Source organism: Bos grunniens, chromosome X (assembly GCF_055505025.1).
Source record: "Bos grunniens cultivar Pamir isolate PY7600 chromosome X, Bosgru_T2T1.0, whole genome shotgun sequence".
In the NCBI taxonomy this organism is placed as follows: Eukaryota; Metazoa; Chordata; class Mammalia; order Artiodactyla; family Bovidae; genus Bos; species Bos grunniens.
Window position 1 is genome coordinate 66,675,158 of NC_141194.1, and position 26,407 is coordinate 66,701,564.

The 26,407-nt window shown below is 42.8% G+C and overlaps 1 protein-coding gene across 1 annotated transcript in view; it reads left to right on the top strand.

The window, feature by feature from the left end:
- SLC16A2 (solute carrier family 16 member 2) overlaps nt 1-24,643 on the top strand; it is a 132,450-nt gene extending 107,807 nt beyond the window's left edge. Inside the window, exons 2-6 of the mRNA XM_086388987.1 lie at nt 6,142-6,286; nt 10,016-10,466; nt 11,456-11,599; nt 20,226-20,454; nt 22,080-24,643. Coding sequence (XP_086245113.1) covers nt 6,142-6,286; nt 10,016-10,466; nt 11,456-11,599; nt 20,226-20,454; nt 22,080-22,300 — 1,190 coding nt within the window. The 3' untranslated portion in view covers nt 22,301-24,643. The remainder of the gene's footprint in view (nt 1-6,141; nt 6,287-10,015; nt 10,467-11,455; nt 11,600-20,225; nt 20,455-22,079) is intronic.
- Nucleotides 24,644-26,407: the final 1,764 nt, after the last annotated feature.

The window sequence follows — 26,407 nt, forward strand, 5'->3', positions numbered from 1 at the left end:
ATACAAGGCTATCATTACCATCTTTCTAAATTCCATATATATGCATTATTATACTGTATTGGTGTTTTTCTTACTGGCTTACTTCACTCTGTATAATAGGTTCCAGTTTCATCCACCTCATTAGGACTGATTCAAATGTATTCTTTTTAATGGCTGAGTAATACTCCATTGTGTATATGTACCACAGCTTTCTTATCCATTCATCTGCTGATGGACATCTAGGTTGCTTCCATGTCCTGGCTATTATAAACAGTTCTGTGATGAACATTGGGGTACACATGTCTCTTTCAATTCTGGTTTCCTCGGTGTGTATGCCCAGCAGTGGGATTGCTGGGTCATATGGCAGTTCTATTTCCAGTTTTTAAAGGAATCTCCACACTGTTCTCCATAGTGGCTGTACTAGTTTGCATTCCCACCAACAGTGTAAGAGGGTTCCCTTTTCTCCACACCCTCTCCAGCATTTATTGCTTGTAGACTTTTGGATAGCAGCCATTCTGACTGGCATAAAATGGTACCTCATTGTGGTTTTGGTTTGCATTTCTCTGATAATGAGTGATGTTGAGCATCTTTTCATGTGTTTGTTAGCCATCTGTATGTCTTCTTTGGAGAAATGTCTGTTTAGTTCTTTGGCCCATTTTTTGATTGGGTCATTTATTTTCCTGGAATTGAGCTGCAGGAGTTGCATGTATATTTTTGAGATTAATTCTTTGTCAGCTGCTTCGTTTGCTATTATTTTTTCCCATTCTGAAGGTTTTTTTTTTTTTTTTCCACCTTGCTTATAATTTTCTTTGTTGTGCAAAAGCTTTTAAGTTTAATTAGGTCCCATTTATTTATTTTTGCTTTTATTTCCAATATTCTGGGAGGTGGTTCATAGAGGATCCTGCTGTGATTTATGTCAGAGAGTGTTTTGCCTATGTGTTCCTCTAGGAGTTTTATAGTTTCTGGTCTTGCATTTAGATCTTTAATCCATTTTGAGTTAATTTTTGTGTATGGTGTTAGAAAGTGTTCTAGTTTCATTCTTTTACAAGTGGTTGACCAGTTTTCCCAGCACCACTTGTTAAAGACGTTGTCTTTTCTCCATTGTATATTCTTGCCTCCTTTGTCAAAGATAAGGTGTCCATAGGTGCATCAATTTATCTCTGGGCTTTCTATTTTGTTCCATTGATCTATATTTCTTTGTATCAGTACTATACTGTCTTGATGACTGTGGATTTGTAGTAGAGCCTGAAGTCAAGCAGGTTGTTTCCTCCAGTTCCATTCTTCTTTCTCAGGATTGCTTTGGATATTTGAGGTTTTTTTGTATCTCCATACAAATTGTGAAATTAATTGTTCTAGTTCTGTGAAAAATACCATTGGTAGCTTGGTAGGGATTGCATTGAATCTATAGATTGCTTTGGGTAGTATACTCATTTTCACTATATTGATTCTTCCGATCCATGAACATGGTATATTTCTCCATCTACTTGTGTCCTCTTTGATTTCTTTCACCTGTGTTTTATAGTTTTCTATATATAGGTCTTTTGTTTCTTTAGGTAGATATATTCCTAAGTATTTTATTCTTTTCATTGCAATGGTAAATGGAATTGTTTCCTTAATTTATCTTTCTGTTTTCTCATTGTTGGTGTATAGGAATGCAAGGGATTTCTGTGTGTTGATTTTATATGCTGCAAATTTACTATATTCATTGATTAGCTCTAGTAATTTTCTGGTGGAGTCTTTAGGGTTTTCTCTGTAGAGGATCATGTCATCTGCAAACAATGAGAGTTTTACTTCTTCTTTGCCAATCTGGATTCCTTTTATTTCTTTTTCTGCTCTGATTGCTGTGGCCAAAACTGCCAAAACTATGTTGAATAGTAATGGTGAGAGTGGCCACCTTTGTCTTATTCCTGACTTTAGGGGAAATGCTTTCAATTTTTCACCATTGAGGATAATGTTTGCTGTGGGTTTATCATATATAGCTTGTATTGTGTTGAGGAATGTTCCTTCTATTCCTGATTTCTTGAGGGTTTTTTTTTTTTTTTTAATCATAAATGGATGTTGAATTTTGTCGAAGGCTTTCTCTTCATCTATTGAGATAATCATATGGTTTTTATTTTTCAATTTGTTAATGTGGCATATTATGTTGATTGATTTGTGGATATTGAATAATCCTCGCATCCCTGGGATAAAGCCCACTTGGTCATGATGTATGATCTTTTTAATATGTTGTTGGATTCTGTTTGCTAGAATTTTGTTAAGGATTTTTGAATCTATGTTCATCAGTGATATTGGCCTGTAGTTTTCTTTTTTGTGGCATCTTTGTCAGGTTTTGGTATAGGGGAAATTTAAATGTATGAAAGTAAAAGAAGCCAATCTGAAGAGACTATTTACTATATGATTCCAATTATATAACATTCTGGAAAAGGCAACACTATGAAGACAGTAAAAAGATTAGTGTTTGCCAGAGGTTTGGAGGGGAATAGGGATGAATAGGCAGAGAATGAGTTTTTACAGCAGTGAAAATATTCTATATGATATCATAATGATGAATATATGTCATTAACATAAAAAGCTATATCCAATGTAATTTAAACTTTCTTTGGCTGTGCAAAAGATACTTTAAAGCCCAATCATCATCAGTTTTCATTGTATTTTAGATATTTTCAGAAGGGCCAGATAATGGTGAGTTGTAGTTGATAAAATATCAGTAAGATAATTTACCAAATTTAACTAATTTTTCGTTTTTGTTCAATACATTTGAACTATTTTTTTTAAATCTGGCCAGATTAAAAATACATATATCATAAATGAGATCACCCACTCACACTTCTTGCTTCTCTGCCCCTTTTGCTCTTCTCTTTTTTCTATAACAGATTTATTGAGGTATGATTTACATATGGTAATAGTCACTCTTTTTATATGCTCAATTCTATGAATTTTGACAAAAGAATACCACCACTTACAGTCAAGATATATAACATTTCATCACTCCATTTCATTACCCCAAAAAGTTCCCCCATACTCCTCTATAATGAGTCATTTCCCCTCACCCTTCCTCCTGGCATTCACTGATCTGTTTGACTACACAGTTTTGCCTTTTTTGGAATTACATATAAATGGAATCATTTGTGTCTGGCTTCTTCTCACTTAGCATAATGCCTTTGATAATTGTTCTAGTCATTTCATGTATCAGTAGTTTATTACTGTTTATTGCAGAGTTGTATTCCACTATATTAATGTATATTCACTTATTTATCCATTCATCAGTTGAAATACATTTTGAGTTATTGACACATTTTGGCAGTTATGAAAAATCTTCAAAAACATCTAGGTATAGGTTTTTTTATGAATATAATTTTTTTTTATCTTGGCTAAGTACCCAAGAGACTGATTTCAGGATAATAGGGTAATTGTATGTTTAACTTTTAAGAAGCTGCCAAACTGTTTTCCAAAGCAGGTATACCATTTTTACATTCCCATCAGCATTGTATGAGATTTCCAGTTCCTCTACATCCTCACCAGTACTAGGTATTGTCATTTTTTTTTTTTTTTAAAAAGCTTTTTTAGTGGTTATACAGGGGTATTGGTTTTAACATGCATTTCTTGAATGATTAATAATATTGAGCATCTTTTCATGTACTCAATTGCTATTCATGTCATGCATTTGTGTGTGTGTAAAATGTCTGTTCAAATCTTTTGCCCATATTTTAAACTGGATTGTTTGCTGTCTTCTTACTGAGTTATGAGTGTCAACTCACACTTGTACTCTGGATACCAGACTTTTATAAGACAAGTGTGTCATAAATATTTTTCTCAGTCTGTGGCTTGCCCTTTCATGTTCATAACAGTATTTTTCAAAGAGCAGAAGTTTTACAGCTTGATGAAGTCTAGTGTTGATTTTTTAATGGATCATACTTTTGGTAATTATGAAATCTTTGCCTAACTAAAGGCTAGAAAGATTTTCCCCTATACTCTCTTCTAAAAATGTTGTTTTACTTGATCCATTTGTATTAATTTTTATATATGGTGTGATTATTGATATCTACAAAGCTCTCATACATATGATCACATTTGATAATCATTACATTAAAAAAAACTTTAAAGAAGGCATGTGGAGAATTTCAATCCCCATTTTATAAATGAGAAGACTGAGGATTAGAGGAGTGCTGTGTGACTTGCTCAAGGTCCCATAGCTGATAAGAGGTGAAACTGAAAGGTGTAAGGTAAAACTTTGATGAGAGTTCAGGTCTCCTGCTGTCTCAGTCCAGTGCTTTTGGAGCCAGCCACTAAGACTTAAGATGGCACCCCTAGCAAAATAAAGATTCCCAGTGGAGATCTGAACAACCTATTAGGTACTGAGGTAAGAGACACAGACAGTAGACTTGTCTAACCTCAGATTGTACTCCTCTGGCCCTTCTAGGGCTGCACAATCCAAGAGAGCCAGAAGCTGGCCTGGCTCGCTGTTCGGGTGACACTCAGTGAATACTCTTTGATGATGATGAAGACTTGGAACATACTCAGAGGAGAGCTCTCAAAGGAATTACAGAATTAGGAATTAAAGCTAAGAAGAAAAGTTAGGGAAACTAAGATTATTTAGCCTAGAAAAGAGAGGCTCACAATGAAACTTGGTAACAGCCTTCAAACAAAAAAAGCTTGGGCTTTCTTTCTGATGGCTGAGCAAGAATCTAAGTAAAAGGGCAAATCTCTTCCTCCCTGTTGAGGATTGTTACAAGCACTTAAGAGCCTTTATAAACAGAGTAAACTCTTCTTTTCTTTTTTTTTTTTACTTTTTAGATATAAATTTATTTATTTTAATTGGAGGCTAATTACAATATTGTATTGGTTTTGCCATACATTGACATGATTCCGCCACGGGTGTACATGTGTTCCCCATCCTGAACCTCCCTCCCACCTCCCTCCCCATACCATCCCTCTGGGTCATCCCAGGGATTTGCCAAACATGGGCTCTGATGAAGAATTTCAGCAGGAGGGTTATATGACTCTCTTGTACAGTGTCCTTATAAATCTTTGTGTGACTCCTGAACCTGCCCTGTGTCAATTCCAGGAGGCCTTTGTCTGTGGCCTTCCTTACTCCTTAGTCTTAGCATTTTCATAGGACTGTTCCAGTGACCAAGACAAATCTTACCTAAGCTTCTAAAGGCTTAATTAACTTTCATGTTCCTTGGCACTGAAACCAAGTAGCCTAGTGCCTAAGGCTATAAATCTGGCTTAGTATCCCTGGAAGGAAGCCTGAAATGCTGGCTAGTCCAAATCTGACACCAGTGGTTGAATCCCCTGTTTTATATCTAGCCTCTTACACACTTCCAATGATGGGAGCTTCATTAATCCTAATTAGAGATATAATACAATGAACATTGGAGTAGAAATAAGGAGAGTTAGGTCTGAGGCCCAGCTCTGCCACTTAACTTGCTATGTGATATTTGGCAAGTCCCTTCACATTTCTAGACTTGTTTCTTTATCAATAAAATGGTAGTAGAGGAATCTCTTTGTCTTAGTTTGTGTTTATTTAACTGCTATAACAAATAGCCCTCGAAAATTCAGTAGCTTAAAGGAAAAGAAGTTTAATTCTTAGGTAACATTCAGGGCAAGGGTTCCAGACTGGAGAGAAAGGAGGAACTCTACTCCATTCAGGGTCCCAGACAGAACTGATGGCAGTTCTTCCAGTCTTAATACATGGCATCCAAGGTCACTGCCATTATGGCCCCCAAGAAAGCAGAAACATCATGGGAGTCTTTTTATGGTCCAAACCCAGAAGTGGTATGTGTCCTTTTTACCCACATTCTATTGGTCAGAATTCTGTAACATGGTCATACCAAATAGCCACAGGAAACAGGCTAAGAAATGTAGTGCAGCTGTGTGGTAGCTAGCTAGACATCTCTACCACAGACTTGATCTTTAAAGGCCTCTTGCCCCAGCTTTGAAGTTCTGGGTATGCTTATGAACTAGACCCCTGGTTCTCACATTGCCTTGTTACAGGAACTTTGAAAATTGCCTAACCTCTCTGGCCATTAGGGACTAACAGGCTGGCAGTGCAGGCCAACACAATGCCCCCTGTGAAAGGTCAGAGAAGAACTGACATACCAGATGCACCACCAGGTACCACATTAAACTAAGATGTCTTTGTGCTTCTTTTCTCTGCAGCATGGGTAGGAGCCCTGTCAATGGGAATGATCTTCTTCTGTTCTCCCATTGTGAGTATATTCACTGATCGTTTGGGCTGCCGAATCACAGCAACTGCAGGGGCTGCTGTTGCTTTCATTGGCCTCCATACCAGCTCCTTCACCAGGTAAGGCTAGGAATTGCTGGCCATTTGCCCTTGGCTTTTTTCTGGGTCTCAAATGGAGACACTCTTTTCATTACAGAATCCCCTGTGGCCTTTTCCATGTAGGGTCTTCAAATACCTTGCTCCCAGTAATTACTGTTCAATGGGATTTATCTAAGTAGAGTCCCCAAGGACATATTGGTAGGGAATATACCCAAAGAGGACTCAAGATTTCCAAAGTGGTAAGAGAAGCTTAAGCTTGGGCATTCATACAACTGAGCCCAGGTTCAATTTTGGCCACTGAATGGCAATGGAACAATTGATGAGTATCATTTCCCTCTCTGGGCCTCAATTTTTATATCTACAACATGAAATTAGATCAGGTCTTTTCAGGTGTGTCTTCCACTCTGCCATTCTATTTCCCTTCAATATGCCACACATCTCATGACCTCAACTGCCCTCCTAGGAATGAAAATCTAGAGTAAGACCATGTGAACACCTACCATTAGAGGATTCTTGGGTAATCTTATGCTGAAAAAGAGGTCAGCTGAGCCCAGGGCTGTTTGGCATTTCTGATCCTTTTCCATTTCTGCATGGCAATGAAAAGACCCTGACACTGGGAAAGATGGAAAGCAAAAAGAAAAGAGGGTGGCAGTGGGTTCTTGAGATGGTTAGATAGCATCACCAACTCAATGGACATGAGTTTGAGCAAACTCCAAGAGATAGTGAAGGACAGGGAAGCCTGGTTTGCTGCAGTCCATGGGGTAGCAAAGAGTTGGACATGACTTAGCGACTAAACAACAACAAATGTTAGGACAGTTTGGGACAGATAAAGATTCACATCTTGGGCATGAGAAAGGATATTCAGCAGCATCCCTCACTGAGATACAGACCCAACACCCAGCTATCCAACTAGACCTAAACTTGGTAAACTCAAATTCTGGTCCCATAGATCCCACTGGCAGAATTCGGTCAGTGTCTGGCAAGCAGTAGGTTACAAGTTCATATTCTCCTTATCTCTGCTGCTCTCCAGAAGCATATCTGTAGGAGAGGGGAGAAGGCAAAACACTCCACCACAGCTTGAGGAATATGGCTTTCCAAAAGAACTCCAATAATTTTCTGCCAAAGACACTTTGGAAGTTATGGTACCACCTACTTCCAATCTCCGGGTGTAGGAGAATGCTGACCTGGAGACATGGCTAACTTGTCAGAGACCTGTTTTCTGAGCTTGGCTTCCCAGAGGACCATAGTTATGCACTCTAGGCCTAAGGATCCACTCACAGCAGAGAATGATAATCGTGTTCTGCCACAACTGGGCCCTGTGAGATTGAGCCCACTTTATGACTTGAGCATTTCTGGCTGCCCAGTCTACCCTCCAGCAGAGCTTGGGTCTGGCCTGCAATAGTTTCTTGGCTTGGTTCTATCCAATTGGAACAGAGGCAGGGAAAACCACATCCTGTCTGTAATCTGCTCAGCCCTCCCAGGGCTGCAGCTCCAAATCTTTTCAGGACCCCTCTGGTGGCCGGCCTCATTTGCCCTCAGCAGGCTGGTGCCTGCTTCTTGTGGGAAGGAGTTAGGCCTCAGAAGCAGCTCCAGCCTCAGTGCTACTCAGCAGCGGCCTGTTTTTAAGGCCAAGCAGAGCAAAGTGTAAACAAATTAGCAACATACGGATCCCATTTTCTTTCCAATCCACATGAGCTCAGTTACAGGAGGGGAAAGAGCTCATATGTGCTTTCTCCTGGCATTCTTCTTTAGGCACACTGTTCCCCAGCCCTTAAGCTCCTCCCCCACTCCCTTTGCCCTTTCTGTAAGAACATCTTTAGAGCCAAGAAACTTTCTGGATGGCCTCACATCCAGTGGAATATGGTTCTGTTTATGGCTAGAATTCCAAGTCATCTCTCCTGTTGTGTCTAAATCAGGGCTCTGAGTTCCTTTGGATGGTGTGAGATGGGGCGAAGTTTGAGCAGGGCTTTAGCAAGCCTACTCAGGGGCCTCCTGCCTCAGGGCGCAGGTAGAAATAGATCCACTACACAGCTCCCTGAATAGAATCCCATGCTTTATTCCCACTGGCCCCCTCCCTGAATGTCTCCTTCAGACCTTCATAATGCATTTCCCTTAGCAAGGCCCCTAGCTTGGGTCAATCCCAAAGGGTACCTCTATTCTAATGGAAGGAAGCCCCAAGGAATTTGACAGAAGAGGAGCAATTGGCTTAGCTATGTGTTCTAAGCAGAGGCAACCCTTTTGAAACCAAAGCCCTTGCTCATACCCAATGAATGCAAATAGATGGAAAGCAATGATGACGGTGATTGTCTTAGAGTCATGAGAGCTAGCACCACTTCATCTCTGTGCCATAGGTCCAGTCCTTTAGTATGAGGACTAGTCTATTCATGAAGAGGAACTGCCTGACCATGGGAAGCACTATGTTATTAAGTGGCCAGATAAAAAGTATTGCAAAATATGTGGAAGTATCAAAAAGAAAACACATTTTTTTACTAGTTTATGCCAGTGTCATCTGATGGCAGATGGCCAGCCAAGCTGACCTTCCCATAGCCTTTTCCATTCTGATACTTTGCCTTCTGTTATAGAAGCTTATGGCCAAAGCAGAGCCTAAGAGTTTTAGCCAGAACTTGTCCTACTTGGACAGGCCAATAACTTTTTTGAGGTCCCATTTCCCACCAAGTAGCCAAGCTACTCTGGGAAACTAGTCCATATAATGTCTAGGAACAGGAGCCAGGCTTCAGAAGTTAAAGGAACTCCTTATCTTAGGATCCCTATGGAGATTATTTAGGGCCTGGAGTAAAGGGTTTTGGGATATCCAGACCATGGGCATGGTTGGGGAAGGAGTATCTCTGAGGATACCACCAACCACTCTCTGAAATATTAAGGGCCCTGAGCATGGAGAAAGACACTGAAAAGTACCATGGAGGGTCTCAAACATCCAGAATCTTGGCTTCTTGCAGAATTTTCTTGTTACTTGGGATAAAGCTTTAGTTACCACCCTACCTATGTTGTCTAGATGAGCAGTGAAACTGTTCTCTCTAAGCCACTAATTTACTCTTGTAGCCCCTCATCTAGACTTTGTATAGGATAGTTGTGGCTTTCTTTTGAATAGTGCTGATGGGGCCCTATAATTCAAACTAGAGTCACACAGGCCTAGAGACAAGTCCAAGCTTTGCTCATCCCCAGTTATGCTGTGCTGTGCTTAGTCTCTCAGTCATGTCCAACTCTTTGCAACCCCATGAACTGTAGCCCACCAGGCCCCTCTGTCCATGGGGATTCTCCACACAAGAATACTGAAGTGGGTTGCCATGCCCTCCTCCAGGGGATCTTCCCAACCCAAGGATCAAACCCAGGTCTCCCTCATTGTAAGCAGATTCTTTACCATCTGAGCCACCAGAGAAGCCCAAGAATACTGGAGTGGGTAGCCTGTCCCTTCTCCAGGGGATCTTCCCAACCCAGGAATCAAACCAGGGTTTCCTGCATTGCAGGTGGATTCTTTACCAGCTGAGCTACCAGGGAAGCACCCAGTATGCTACCTTGGGTAAATTACTTCTCTGAAACTCTGTCTCCCTATCTATAAAATGGGGATCAGAAGGTTCTATTTCTTGTCTATTCTGAGGGTCAGCAGTAACTGGGGCTGTGGGTTAAGGGTGGGGGATATAGATCTTGGTTGGTGGGGGTGGGGGGAGCCGAGAAGGGCAGGTAAATTGCTGGTCAGGCCTCTGAGAATAGCTCTTGGTGTCTCTCCCACAGCTCACTAAGCCTGCGTTACTTCACCTATGGGATTCTCTTTGGTTGTGGCTGTTCCTTCGCCTTTCAGCCATCTCTCGTCATCCTGGGCCATTACTTTCAACGCCGTCTGGGTCTGGCCAATGGTGTGGTGTCTGCTGGGAGTAGCATCTTCTCCATATCCTTCCCCCTCCTCATCAAAACACTGGGGGCTAAGATCAAGCTCGCTCAAACCTTCCAGGTGCTGAGTACCTTTATGTTTATTCTTACGCTGCTTTCACTCACCTACCGACCCCTCCTGCCGAGCTCGCAAGACACCCCAAGCAAGAGAGGTGTCCACACCCTGTGCCAACGCTTTCTGGCTCAGCTCAGGAAGTACTTCAACATGCGAGTGTTCCGCCAACGTACCTACCGCATCTGGGCCTTCGGGATCGCTGCTGCTGCCCTTGGCTACTTCGTTCCCTATGTACACCTGGTGAGAAATACCAGGGTGGGTCTACCCTACCTGACCCCAAAAAGCTGCCTGTAATCTGCCTGAAGTTCAGAGGGTAGGAGCAGAGGACATTGAAAGGGCAGAGCTAGGATCTTTGAAAAAAGACAAAAGAGGTATTTGGAGAGTAGGAAACAGCACAGGCTGAGAGAAGACCTCAGTGGGAAATGGAGGACGTTCCTTAGGGAAAGGCTTATGCCTATGGTTTCCCCTACTGATAAATCTAGATGGATGCTCAAGAGAAGATAAGCATCACTGAAATACAGGAGACTGCCCCTAGATGAACCAACAATAGGGTTTTCTAAGAGAGTGTCTTAAGGAATGCTGGTGTTTGTAGTCAAGTAATTTTGTTTAGGAAATAATGTATACTAGATCTGTCTACCTTCATAATGTGTAACAATCTTATAAAGGTACCAAAAGATCCCAAAATACAGTAAAAAACTCTATTAAGCTTTGTTTAACCAGCATCTACCCAACTTACATGATCATAGAAATGTTGGTTGTTTCCAGCTGCTATCTTCCACAGACATTGTGTTTCTTAAAACATAGTTTTGGAGTGTTACCTGGAAGCTGATGGATCCTTCTCCCTTGGTGACCTGTTGTTACCCTAGGGTGTCAGTTCTGGGTCAGGGAATGGGGAGACAATAAAGGAACTCCTAGATTTTTTTCAGTTGTTAAAGCTGTATTCTGTCCTGCCAAGGCTTGGAAGAGGCTTAGAGATACGCACTGTCCACTGAGCTGTTGCTCAGAAGCCCAAAATCCAGAGAGCCAAGGGATATGCAGCCTTTTAAGCTGTTGGAAACAACCAGAGAGCTGGTTCTGGAGCTAAGGCTACAGGGGAGGGGGCTGCAGGAGAAATCACTCTTGTTATGTTCCAGGGAAGTAAGCAGTAGAGGATTCTGGGTATGCCAACAATTAACCAGTCAGATCTTCTTCTTCCTCTTATCCTGGGGGCCTGGTGTTATGCTTTTCAGATGAAGTATGTGGAAGAGGAATTCTTGGAAATCAAGCAGACCTGGGTGCTCTTGGTGTGTATTGGGGCTACCTCAGGCCTTGGGCGCCTTGTGTCAGGCCGTGTCAGTGACTCCATTCCTGGACTTAAGAAGATCTACTTGCAGGTGAGTGTGACCACCCTGTCTACTGTGGACAGAACAGCCTTCCACATGATGCTAGGTTATCTCCAGCCTTTGGGATATAATGGTAGGGTATATCTGACACAGCTTGCTATGTAACATGGGAAATCAATTAAAGTCTCAAAGCCTCAGTTTCCCTAGGTTTCAAGTGAAGGTCATCATCCCTGTTCTGCTCCTTCCTCAAGATGGAATAAGGATCTAGTGAGAGCAGCCACTGTAAATGGAAACTCTAAGAACACTTTCAAAGAAAATATTTATTTATAGAAGTTCTACCATCTGAGAGAGGGAAACTGAAGCCAGGAATTAGATGTTGCCTGCCTTGAGGACTGAACTCATTGGCACCTTACTCTTTCTTGGAGGGTCTTAGGCATCTGTAGTACTCTGTGGCCCAATGTCTCTCTCTTCTAGGCCCAAGTGCATCATTTCTTATACCTCCAGAACTACTTGGCATCAAACACTGGCTCTCAAATGCCATCCTCTTGATGGACACAAAAAAAGTGCCAGAAAAGGCCAGACCTCACTTGCCCTCTCCAGGTCTCACTTTCCTCTTCTGTACAATGAGAATAATTCTTTCCTTCCTATCTCACCTCACAGGTGAGGATCAAAAGAAATAAAGATGTGACCAGGCTTTGAGAAGTAAAAAATGTTTTAACTATGCAAACTCATATTCTTTCTCAAAGTGACACAGGTAGCCTCATATTGTGGGCAGTATCCATGCTTGAGAGGCCACTTTCTGTGTGAACTAGGCTCTGGTCTGGCTTGAATACAGACTACTGCTCAAGCTGTCTTTATCTACTGGATAACAATATTGTCTTTCTGACCTGGCCCATGCTTTTTGCTACAGCAGAGGTAGCAAGTGTACCAGAAGGTACTCAAGTGTGGAACCCTATGGAGGAGTAACAGCAGCCCCAGATAACATATGGGTCATAAGGAATCCATTAGGAAGGTGGTTGAATTATGACTCTACTGGAGATGTCCTGAAAGCACTTCTAAGAGGCCCTGACTACACACAGCAGGGATTTCTCTGTCTTCTGATAGCCCCAACTCTTTTCCTAAATACCCTCATATATCTTGGATGAGGATATGAATAAGGTTTCCTATTGTTTTTAACTTTGTGTTAGATTTGTAAGAGCTGGTGAATCTGCTTTGTCAGAGCTTAGGGGCGCCATTATGGTCCATCCAATCCAACCTCTCATTACAGTGATGGAGAAACCAAGGAAAAGACTCAGATAGTCATGGCAGAGCTGAATTCCTATGTAGCATTCTTTTCATATTCTGCTTTACCCTAAGTGATGGATGGCAGAACCAAGTCCCAGACATGATAAGTGACTTGACCAAGGTCAAACCAAAAGCCTGTGATTGAGATAAACCAATTATGAAAATTTAATTTCCTGTGCCAATATCAGCAAGACCTTACCTGGGTGGCTTTTTGTATAGGACTATGTGTGGCTTTCCCAGCTTCTTCCACATGTCCCCATTGTGGCCAAAGGGTGCTGGAAATCAGGGTAAGTTAGCATTGCTTCTGCTGCTAAGTCGCTTCAGTCGTGTCCGACTCTGTGCGACCCCATAGATGGCAGCCCACCAGGTTCCCCCGTCCCTGGGATTCTCCAGGCAAGAACACTGGAGTGGGTTGCCATTGCCTTCTCCGAGTTAGCATTGGGCCAGGGCTTTATCTTGAGGAGTGGAAGTAGCCTTTGCCTACCCATATAGTTAATTTCTCAACATATTCCCTAGGAGAGAGGTAGAGCCCAAGCAGCTCTTGTTTTCTATTGTTCCAAGGGAGGAAGAGGCAATAACCAGTCAGAAACAGTACTAGGCTTATGGCTCAGTGCTTCTGCTGTCCATTTCCCCTACCTATCCAACATTCTCTCCGTTTTCTCACTCTTAGTTGACCCAGTTTTGCCACTTAAAAAAATAATCTTGGAACTTTAAAGCTGAAACATATCTTCATCAACTCATAGTCCCAAATTCCTCATTTTATAAACTGAGGAACTGAGGCCCAGAGAGGGAAAGTGATTTGTTCAAACACGTTGTGCTGGTAAGTGTCTTAGGCTGAGGGCATGAAACAATGAATGAACTTCTTCCTCTTGAGCTGCTCACAAGAATTTGCCTCCCTTTCTCCCTGGGTCAGAGCAGGAGTACAGGTCTGGGAGAGGAAAGTAGTGTACATAGCTTCAGGTTCAGAAAAGTCATCCACTAGACCTTCTGGCTCCTACTAGTGACAGAGAGGCACATGTGTTTGGTGTAAAGCCCCTGGACAGTCTGTTGGAAAGCAAATAGTGACAACTTGCTGGACAACCTCACTTTGGGTCAAATCTTGAAACCTGTTTCTTTGTTCCAAGAGGGATTTTTAATTTCCAAACCTTGGCAAAGCCTCATGGAGGATATTAAGAGGCAGCTAGATACAATAGATAGTAATTGCCACCAGTTAACTTATATGCAGAGTACATCATGAGAAACGCTGGGCTGGAAGAAGCACAAGCTGGAATCAAGATTGCCGGGAGAAATATCAATAACCTCAGATATGCAGATGACACCACCCTCATGGCAGAAAGTGAAGAACTAAAGAGCCTCTTGATGAAAGTGAAAGAAGAGTGACAAAGTTGGCTTAAAGCTCAACATTCAGAAAACTAAGATCATAGCATCTGGTCCCATCACTTCATGGCAAATAGATGGGGAAACAGTGGAAACAGTGTCAGAATTTATTTTGGGGGGCTCCAAAATCACTGCAGATGATGATTGCAGCCATGAAATTAAAAGATGCTTACTCCTTGGAAAGAAAGTTATGACCAACCTAGATAGCATATTCAAAAGCAGAGACATTATTTTGCCAACAAAGGTCCATCTAGTCAAGGCTATGGTTTTTCCAGTGGTCATGTATGGATGTAAGAGTTGGACTGTGAAGAAAGCTGAGCACTGAAGAATTGATGCTTTTGAACTGTGGTGTTGGAGAAGACTCTTGAGAGTCCCTTGGACTGCAAGGAGATCCAGCCAGTCCATTCTGAAGGAGATCAGCCCTGGGTGTTCTTTGGAAGGAATGATGCTAAAGCTGAAACTCCAGTACTTTGGCCACCTCATGTGAAGAGTGGACTCATTGGAAAAGACTCTGATGCTGAGAGGGATTGGGGGCAGGAGGAAAAGGGGACGACAGGATGAAATGGCTGGATGGCATCACCGACTCGATGGACGTGAGTTTGAGTAAACTCCGGGAGTTGGTGATGGACAGGGAGGCCTCAGTTCAGTTCAGTTCAGTTGCTCAGTCGTGTCCAACTCTTTGTGACCCCATGAATCACAGCACGCCAGGCCTAACTTTACACCTAAAACAACTAGAAAAAGAACAAAAAAACCCAAGTTAGTACAAGTAAAGAAATCAAAGATTAAAGCAGAAATAAACAAAAAAGAAATGAAGGAAACAATAGTAAAGATTAATAAAACTAAAAGCTGGTTCTTTGAGAAGATATACAAAATTGACAAACGACTAGCCAGACTCATCAAGATAAAGGGAAATGAATCAAACCAACAAAATTAGAAATGAAAAAGAAATTGCAACAGACATCGCAGAAACACAAAGGATCATACAAGAGTTTTATGAACTATTTGCCCATAAAATGGACAACCTGGAAGAAATGGACAGATTCTTAGAAAAATTCAACCTTCCAAGACTGACCAGGAAGAAACAGAAATTATGAGGAAGCCACTCACAAGCACTGAAATCAAAACTGTGATCAAAACTCTCCCCAAAAACAAAAGACCAGGGCCAGATGGCATCACAGGTGAATTCTATCCAATATTTAGAGAAGAGCTAATGCCTATTCTTTCCAAATTCTTCTGAAAAATTACAGAGGAAGGAATACTTCCAAACTCATTCTATGAGGCCACCATCACCCTGATACCAAAACCAGATAAAGACATCACACACAAAAAAAAGAAAATTACTGGCCAATATCATTGTTGAACATAGATGCAAAAATCCTCAACAAAATTCTAGCAAACAGAATCCAACAACACATTAAAAAGATCATACACCATGATCAAGTCAGTTTTATCCCATGGATGCAAGGATTCATCTATATATGAAAATCAATCAATGCAATATGCCATATTAACAAATTGAAAGGTAAAAGCCATATGATAATCTCAATAGGTGCAGAAAAAGCTTTCAACAAAATTCAGCACCCACTTATGATTAAAATTCTTTAAAAATGGACATAGGAGAAACCTACCTCAACATTAGTTCAGTTCAGTCACTCAGTCGTGTCCAACTCTTTGTGACCCCATGGACTGCAGCACGCCAGGCTTCCCTGTCCATCACCAACTCCCAGAGCTTGCTCAAACTCATGCCCACCGAGTTGGTGAGGCCATCCAACCATCTCATCCTCTTGTGTCCCCTTCTCCTCCTGCTGTCAATCTTTCTCAGCATCGGGGTCTTTTCCAATGAGTCAGTTCTTTGCACCAGGTGACCAAAGTATTGGAGCTTCAGCTTCAGCATCAGTCCTTCCAATTAATATTCAGGACTGATTTCCTTTAAGATTGACTGGTTTGATCTCCTTGCAGTCCAAGGGACTCTCAAGAGTCTTCTCCAACTCCACAGTTTAAAAGCATCAATTCTTCAGTGCTCAGCTTTCTTTATAGTCCAACTGTCACATCCATACATGACTACTGGGAAAACTATAGCCTTGTCTAGACAGACCTTTGTCAGCAAAGTAATGTCTCTGGTTTTTAATATGCTGTCTAGGTTGGTCATAGCTTTTCTCCCAAGGATCAAACATCTTTTAATTTCATGGCTGCAGTCACCATCTGCAGTGATTTTGGAGCCGAAAAAATAAAGTCTGTCACTGTTTTCATTGTTTCCACATCTGTTTGCCATGAAGTGATGGGACTGGATGCCATGATCTTAGTTTTTTGAATGTTGAGTTTTAAGCCAACTTTTTAACTCTTTCACTTTCATCAATAGGCTCTTTAGTTCTTCACTTTCTGCCATGAGGATGGTGTCATCTACATTTCTGAGGAGGCCATATACAACAAACCCACAGCAAACATTATTCTCAATGGTAGGAAACTGAAAGCATTCCCTATAAGATCAGGAACAACACAAGGGTGCCCAATCTCACCACTATTATTCAACATAGTTTTGGAAGTCCTAGCTATCGCAATCAGAGAAGAAAAAGAAATAAAAGGAATCTAGATTGGAAAAGAAGAGGTAAAACTCTCACTGTTCACAGATGATGTGAAACTATAGATATAAAACCCTAAATATACTATCAGAAAATTACTAGAGCTAATAAGTGAATTTAGTAAAGTCACAGGATACAAAATCAATACACAGAAATAATTTGCATTCCTATACACTAACAATGAAAAATCAGAAAGTGAAATTAAGGAATCAATCCCATTTACCACTGCAACCAAGAAGAATAAAATACCTAAGAATAAATCTACCTAAGGAGACAAATGGAGAAGGAAATGGCAACCCACTCCACTATTCTTGCCTGGAGAATACTTTGGACAGAGGAGCCTGGCAGGCTACAGTTCATAGGATCGCAAAGAGTCAGACATGACTGAGCTACACACACACACACACACACACACACACACACACACACAAGGAGCCAAAAGAGCTGTATACAGGAAACTATATGACTGATGAAAAAAAAAAATGACATAAACAGATGAAGAGATATTCCATGTTCCTGGGTTGAAAGAATCAATATTGTGAAAATAACTATATTACCAAAAGCAGTCTACAGATTCAATGTAATCCCTATCAAATTACCAATGGTATCTTTCATAGAACTAGAACAAAAAATTTCACAATTTGTAGGGAAAAGATCCCGAATAGCTAAAGTAATCTTGAGAAAGAATGGAGCTGGAGGAATCAACTGTACTGACTTCAGACTATACTACAAAGCTACCATCATTATAACAGTTTGGTACTGGCACAAAAACAGAAATATCAACCAATGGAACAAGATAGAAAGCCCAGAGATAAACCCACATACCTACGGGCACCTTATCTTTGACAAAGGAGGCAACAATATACAATGGAGAAAAGATAGTCTCTTCAATAAGAAATGCTGGGAAAAGTGGACAGCTACATGTAAAAGAATGAAATTAGAACACTACTTAACATCACGGTGATGCCATCCAGCCATCTCATCCTCTGTCGTCCCCTTCTCCTCCTGCCCCCAATCCCTCCCAGCATCAGAGTCTTTTCCAGTGAGTCCACTCTTCGCATGAGGTGGCCAAAGTACTGGAGTTTCAGCTTTAGCATCATTCCTTCCAAAGAAATCCCAGGGCTGATCTCCTTCAGAATGGACTGGTTGGATCTCCTTGCAGTCCAAGGGACTCTCAAGAGTCTTCTCCAACACCACAGTTCAAAAGCATCAATTCTTAACATCATACACAAAGATAAACTCAAAATGGATTAAAGACCTAAATGTAAGATGAGAAACTATAAAGCTCTTAGAGGAAAACACAGGCACAACGTTTTATGACATAAATCATGGCAAGATCTATGTCCCACCTCCCAGAGTAATGGAAATAAAAACAAAAATAAGCAAGTGGGACCTAATTAAACTTGAAAGCTTTTGCACAGCAAAGGAAGGGCTTCCCAGGTGGCACCAGTGGTAAAGAACTCGTCTGCCAATGCAGGAGATGTAAGAGACGTGAGTTCAATCTCTGGGTTGGGAAGGTCCCCTGGAAGAGGGCATGGCAACCCACTCCAGTATTCTTGTCTGAAGAATCCCATGGACAGAGAAGCCTGGCGGGCTATGGTCCATAGGTTGCAAAGAGTTGGACACGAGTGAAGTGACTTAGCAGCAGCAGCATGACCCAATAATCCCACTACTGGGCATATACCCTGAGGAAACCATAATTGAAAAAGACACATGTACCCCAATGTCCATTGCAACACTATTTACAATAGCTAGGCATGGAAGCAACCTAGATGTCCATCGACAGATGAATGGATAAGGAAGTTGTGGTACATATAAACAATGGATTATTACTCAGTCCCAAAAAAGGAATGCACTTGAGTTGGTTCTAATGAGGTGGATGAACCTAGAGCCTATTATAGTGAAGTCAGAAAGAGAAAAACATCATATGTTAATGCATATGTATGGAATCTAGAAAGATGGTACTGATGAACCTCTTTGCAGGGCAACACTGGAGGTGCAGACATAGAAAACCTACTTGTAGACATGGGGAGGATGGGAAGGAGAGGGTGGAATGGATGGAGAGAGTAGCATGGAAACATATATAGTACCATATGTAAAATAGACAGCTGGGGGGGATTTACTGTATGACTCAGGAAACTCAGTTCGGGGCTGTGTGACAATCTAAAGGGGTGAGATGGGGTGGGAGGTGGGAGAGAGTTTCAAGAGGGAGGGGACATTTGTATACCTGTGGTTGATTCCATGTAGATGTATGCCAGAAACCAACACAATATTGTAAAGCAATTATCCTTCAATTAAAAATAAATACATATTTTAAATTAACTAATTATTTTTTTAAAAACCAGTTGTGTTTCCAGTGGCCCTTCTCTCTACTGAGAGGGAAAAACCAACCACTGGAAAGGCAGCTTTATTACTTCAGAGTCATTTTACTCAGCCCAAGGAAAGCCCAGTGGCTAAGTCAGTGTCCCCGAGGCTGGCTTCAGGCTCCCTAGACCTCCTCTGAGTGCCCTGCTTCTCCTTAGAGCCCCCTTTGTTGCCTTGGCAGGGTGCTCAGACAAATCCAGAAGCCCCCAGAGCCACACTGCCTTGAGCATCTGAGATGGTGGTGTGTCCCATGTCCTAAAACCTAAAGAACCTGGGTGAACCTCCTGGTGGTCTCCCTCATACTAAGGTGTTTTCTTTTAGAAAACTGCTTTTGGCAGTCTCCCACAAAAATGGGCACTGGATCCTTCCCCATTTCAGGAAGCTGTGCCTTCCATTCATGCCCCCATCTAATCATTATTCAAGTCATCCTCACTTCCTCCCCTTCCTCTTCCTAAATCTAACTTGGATATGAAAACACCAGCATGGTCTGGTTCCAGACCCTGATGCCTGTGGCAGACAAACACAGGATCAGAAAGCAGAAACAGCAATTCCCTTTATCTCAGAGTCTAGTCAAAAGACATCTTCTTGAGGACAGGGGCCATGTCCTTTCTTTTAAAAATCTTGACAATCAACGTTAAATAGGGGCTCTCTTTAAAACTTTGAATTCTAAGTCCTTCTAAATGACTTAGAAGGAACTTAAGTAACTATTTAGTCCACTGGGCTTTCTGTTGACATCCCCTTGTCCCATTTTTCATGGGCTTCCCTGGTGGCTCAGATGCTGAAGAATCTCCCGCCTGCAATGTGGGAGACATGGGTCCAATCCCTGGGTTTGGAAGATCCCCTGGAGAAGGGAATGGCTACCCACTCCAGTATTCTTGCCTGGAGAATTCCATGGACAGAGGAGCCTGGTGGGCTACAGTCCATGGGGGTCACAAAGAGTGGGACACAACTGAGCAACTAACACTTTGCCCCATTTTACAGACTGTGTAAATAAGGCCCTGAGAAGGAGATGTGATTTACTATGTGGGCTTCATGGGCAAGCACAACATGACCTCAGGCTGTTGTTCCTTTAGGTCATCTCCTTCTTGCTCCTGGGCCTGATGTCCATGATGATTCCCCTCTGCCGGGGCTTCGGGGGCCTCATCGTTGTCTGCCTCTTCCTGGGCCTGTGCGATGGCTTCTTCATCACCATCATGGCCCCCATCGCATTTGAGCTGGTGGGCCCAATGCAGGCCTCACAGGCCATTGGCTACCTCCTGGGTATGATGGCCCTGCCAATGATTGCTGGACCCCCCATTGCAGGTGAGTTTAACATTGCAGGGAGAGCATGAGTAGGGGAGTCCTGTTTTCCTTGGGACCTAGCCCTCCTAATTGCCTCTGCTTAAAGTCCCTTTCTCCCTCTTCTCTCTTCAAGTAGTCTCATCAGAGTGCATGAAACCTCTTACCACTATTGATGAAAGAGACTAAGCACAGTATATGTGCATGGATTCATTTGAGGGGATGGGCATTTCATGGCTGTGAGTTTTTATTGTAGACAGCATGGCTGATTCCAGGAGGGTAGAGAGAATAATGGGTTTGGCCTTCTGACCATTCTATTGAACCCAAATCTTCTCTCTCTCTCTCTGTCTTCACAAGCAAGTAATTATTTTCAAGGTAGTTGAGCAGGAAGAGAAACAAAAGTGGGCCCTGGTTTTATTAATACTTAGAGACATCCCTCCTTCCCCTACCAACTTCTGAACTGAGCCTGTAGAAAACATTTAATTAAGACCACAACTCAAGACTGGACCAATGAAGCTCACTTACAGCAGGCAACAGGCAAAGTGTTGGCTTGCCATCTTTCAGCACTCCTAATTTCTCTCTCTACTTCCAAGGAGGGCATGGTTTGTACCCTAGAGAACACAAGAAACAAAGAAAACTAATAAGAGACATCATTTCCTCTCTTTATGATTTATTGCAAATATTGATTCATGGGATAGTGTCTCTTAAGCTAGCCAACTAGGCTAACTCAACAATTATTCCTTGAATACCAGTTCAGTGCCAGGTGTTGTGAGGGCACTGGTTGTACTGCATTACAGTGACAAAGCCTCCTACTCAGGCCATTGTACAATGGCCACACTGTCCACTGGGGGAGGCAAGCCTTTACCTAACTCCTGATTCCAAATGTGGATTCCAGAACCCATATCTCTTTCCACTTGCTTACCTCCTAAGCAGCCCCAGGACCTACCTGCCTTTCATTAGTACTGTTTCTGGGCTCAACCTCCCTATGAGGTATCCCACATTAGCTTCTGGAGGTGAGCAGAGAAGACTCCATGTACCATGCCAAACACATTCACCACATTGGCAACCTAGAAGAACCCAGAGGGGCCAACCATATCTGTAACTTGAAGGAAAGACACACCTATACCCTAACCCTAACCCTAACCCTAGCCTCCTCTTAGGGCAAATGGGCACTTCAAAGAAAGGGAAAAAGGGAACTTGGCTGAATTATTACATAAGAACACTCTAGCCTAAGTTGGGTGTGAGAAGGTGTATCACTGTGAACCAAGACAAGTCTTGGTCATCTTCTGTGTTCTTTTAACATAGCCTCCCTCCATACCTATCTCCATACCTTGGAGTGACTAGAAGTTAACTGTAGCTTATGAAAGTAAAAAATGGAGAACTTTGAGAAGTTTCATTTGCCTCTTTCATAATAAGCATTTGCCTCAAGAGCCTACAGTCTCAGTGGCTCAGGGAGGAGCTGCTTGTCTTTGTAATAGAGGTTTTGTGTCTTCCATCAAGGAGTGTTTAAACTGAGTTGGGCTCCCAGGTCAAGGCAGTACAGGCCAAGATTCTCTGGATAGGCATTTTGATGGCTTCTAAAAGAAGCAGAGAACATCTTTGTATAGTAGAGCAAAGCTAAACTTGACTTGTCTCTGTTAACTTTTCAGGCCTCCTCCGCAACTGTTTTGGGGACTATCATGTGGCCTTCTACTTTGCTGGTGTACCCCCAATCGTTGGGGCAGTAATCCTCTTGTTCGTCCCTCTGATGCATCAAAGGATGTTCAAGAAAGAGCAAAGGGATTCCAGCAAGGATAAGATGCTGACCCCTGACCCAGACCCCAATGGAGAGCTGCTGCCGGGCTCCTCTACCCCTGAGGAACCAATCTAATGCCTTTTATTTGCCATCGTGTGCTCCTCCCCAAACCTTTCCCTTCACCTTGCCCTGCTCGGCATTTACATTTTTGCCACCAGCACACTTGTTCCCAAACCTGCACACACAGCATTTCAGCCACCTGACCATCCCCTTGGAGCCAAAGCTCCAGGTGTTCCAAACTTATTAACCAAATTCTCCCCATGAATGCCTTTAAACTTGCCAGGGTCGTCTCCTTCCAGGCTTTAGGAAAGCTTGGGATCACCCCCTGGCCTTTGGAACCTCTCCATAAACTTTGTAACTCTTGGGGGAGGAGAAGGATGGGAATTCCTGGCCCAGCTTGATAGTCACCCACTAAAAGCAGCTGCCAAAGGTGCTACTGTATCCCCAGGAGCCTGGTGGGAAGATCTAAATCTCTGGGTGCTGAGGAATTCCTTGACATCTTTCCTTAGGAAGCATTGAGAGGTGTGGCAGAAAGGGCATAGAGGTAAAATGACACAAGGAATCTTGTTTAGCCTCAGTGTCTCTGAGGGCTGTGGCTTCCCAAGAGGTGTGGGTGACATCGTTTTACAAGTGTATAGGGAGTCTCTCCATCATAAGGTTAGTTAACAGTCTGCCTCCTTCTTTCCTTCCTCCTTTTATTCCTCCACTGCCTCTTCTCCCTTCTCATTCACCTCTATTTCTTTTCATAACTGTCATAGACTAATGGGAGCTTGAAGAAAGGAGGGACCCAGAGCTTGGAACAATCAACCCTCATCTTGGCCCAACCCTCCCCTAACACTAGCATCAATTCAACTCATCTCAGGCTGAGCCACATCTCACCGTTTGGCTCAAGCTCCTATAATCAACTGGAATAATAGAATATCACATAGGAAAGGGACCTTAAACACTATAAAGTTCCATTCACTGATTTTTACAGATTTTCTGGGCTAATGCATTAACCTGCAGGTTGCCTCAGCTCCCCATCCTTATATCCACCTGTCAAAATGTGAAGAAATTCCTCTCATCTCAGGAGGCAGAGGGAGACTGATGACAGGGGGAATGGCATGGTGGGGGAGGGGCAATAATTATTGACCTGGAGAAGGACCAATTCCTCCATCGCTCATTATTCATGACAGGTCAACATTTTCACCTGGGCCAAGCCAGGAAAAGAACTGTTTGAGGGAAAATCGTATTTCCAACCTGGATCCCCCAAATGTAGAGGCAGCAGCTGCACATAGGGTTGGAAAACTTCTTTTAGGAAGAGCAAACCATCACAGCCTTTACTACCCAATGTGTCCCCCATGCTGGGCATCCTGGACCACTCAGTTAGTGGGAATTAAAGGTGCCAGGGAAGATAGACTCTGGACCATCTTCATCCTCTGAAGTAGGTGCCAGGTGCTTCCCTATGCCTAGGCTCTGGCTGGCACTCTTGCTGAAAAGAATTTCCAGCCAGGCTGTGTCCAGCTAGCACAACTCACCTTATTAGGAGCTCACCCACTTTCTTCATTCAGCCTCTTTGTGTCTCTCCCATTCTAGGTCTTTTTCTGTTGTATTCCTGTTACCCTAATCTTCTCACCAGGCACTTTGGCTGTCACTTAGAGCTAACAGTGACTTGCTATTCCGAGCCAGAGCCATCCCAGGGCCAGGAGGATTAGGTTGCCCCTGAGGAGCTCCAAAGAAGACAGTGGTCCCCACCCATGAGTTTTTCCGTTACAGACAGGCAGCTGGGGCATGGTTGGCCTCTGATGACTTCATTCAAGGCCAAACTCTGGAGCCCCCTCCATTGGTCCCAGTCCAGCTCTTATCAACTCCCCAAAGGAAAACCCATTGGTTCTTGGCTCTGTGAACATGAAGGGGCCTGCCTAATTACTACCCTGTTATCCCAAACAGCAGTAGAACAGGACAAGCTGGCCCCCAGGAGCTTTGTAACTCCCAGAAGAAGACACTGAAAATATTGGAGCAACAAAGCTCCTGATTCCATTCTTCCCTGCCCACCCCCACCAAGTCACCTGAGGGCAGTTCTGCAGGGCCTCTTTTGTTGCTCGCGGTGTGGACAGCTCTTAAGAATCAGGCTGCCACCCACTTCTCTCCAGATGAAGGAAAGACATCCATGGGTCACAAATCTGCTCTATCAGGTGTCATATAACATGGCAAGGTGTCAGTTTACTTCTTCCACACATGTACATGTGCATGTGTGTGCTTGTGCACTTTTGGGGAGAAGGTTGGTGAAAGCAGCACAGTATTAGTATTTAGGGTAAGATGCGGCTTCTTATGCACTACAGTTAAATCAAGGAGAATGAACAAAACTTGGGAGCTTGAGATCTGGGACATTTAAATACTCAAAAGGTTTGGAACAAAATAAACAAATCTAAAAATCCAGCTTTGGTGTGTATGTTGCCTACACTGGTGAAATAGTCCTAATCTGGTTAACAGCAGAAGTTTAACTTCAGAACTGAAATCATTTCACATCAAATTTCTGCCAGGGTCTATATTCTGTGAGAGCAGAAATTGGAGAAGGAGCTATATAGGGGTTTGAAGTTGGGTGAACTAATCCAACTAGGATTGGATTTTTAGGGAGCTCTGAAGTGAAAAAGTGTTTACTTCACAAAATGAGAACATGGTTAGTGGCTGAGTTGGAGTAGAGGTCCCACCAAAGCTACCACCTTGTTACAAGAATGCCGTGTTGAAAACTATCAAAGACCTTGCCAATAATCCAGTGTAAGCCCCTTTTCTTCTCCCTTGTTATTGATGGGGTAACTTGAAGTGCCTAGTATAGTTGGGTTATATAACCAAGCAGCAGCCTAAAATTGAGGGTAACACAGAAGAGAGATCTATAGCAATGACAAAGTATAACCTTAGAATGTCTGTTGTTCATACTCTGCATTGAATTTAACTGGGGACACTAATGTCTGGATAAAAGGCACTGCAGCAGGTTCACACAGAAAATCAGTGACAGAGTAGGTTGAAACTTTGAACTCAGGTCACTGACTTCCAGTCCAGTCCAAACCTCTCATTTCACAGATGAAGAATCTGACACAAGGAGGGGGAAATAACTTGCCCACTTCATTCAACAAGTACATATCGAACCCATCTGCAAATGAGTGTTGGCAGGACCAGCTCCAAGCAAAAATGAAATCTGAGCCAAATCTGACTTTTAGCAAAGCCCATTTTTTCACAATTAACTCTCACTTCCAACTGACATACACTTTTGGAATTCTCTCTTCTCAAGCCATTCCAGACTTTCATGCAGCCTTAGCCTTGGAGAGCTGGTCCCACCTATTGCCCTTCTAGCCTCAGCAACCCAAGACATACAAATAAAGCCAATCTCCCTGTGGCTATACACTGGACAGGATAGGAGTGGAAGGGACTGGTTTCCTTTGCAAGAAGGTGGTTTACCACCCAGCTCTTGGCTATTGTTTCTCCCCTGACTCAGTGCAGGCATCCTCAAGCCACCAGCCTCATCTCTTCCCACTGAGACTAATCACTCTGTTCTGCTGCCTGGCCCCAGGCTCTCCCACCCAAGGTCTGCTGCCCCCTCGATCCCTCCTCTAGGAGCTCCAAGGCCCTAGTCTGTGTTTGATCACTCAGGATCATTAGATTTCAAAGCCTTTTCGTGTCTGAAGAGGCAACCAGCAGTTCCCTGCCTCTTCACAGCAGCAGAGCAGGCCAGCTAACAGGAACTACAGGTGCCTCCAGCAAAACCCTGGTCTCTGACAGCTGGTGCTTAGATAGGGTGGGTGCTGGTTTGAACCACAGCCTTTGAAGCAAGTTCAAATTCTAATAAGCTGAAATGTAGAGGAGACTCCAGAAGAATAAGAAAAGGGATTAAATACCCAACTTCTGCAGGCATTGAGAAGGCTTTACTTTAGAAGGCCTTTCAAATCTTGCGTTTCAGCTCTCTCTAGTGGTCACAAGAAGCAAAGTTCCATGCCTGGTTTTCAAATCATTGCAGTAATATTTTCTAGGGACCTGCTTTGACAGGCATTTTGCTAGAACCCAGGGATTTCGCGAATGAAAGGAACAGAGGTGGAGAAAAAAGAGAAGAAACACAAGAAGGATTTGAACTACCTGCTTTCCAAGATGCCTTTTCCTCTTCTGGATCCCAGTGCCTGGAGCCTATGGACCTTAAAGCCTTTGGCACAG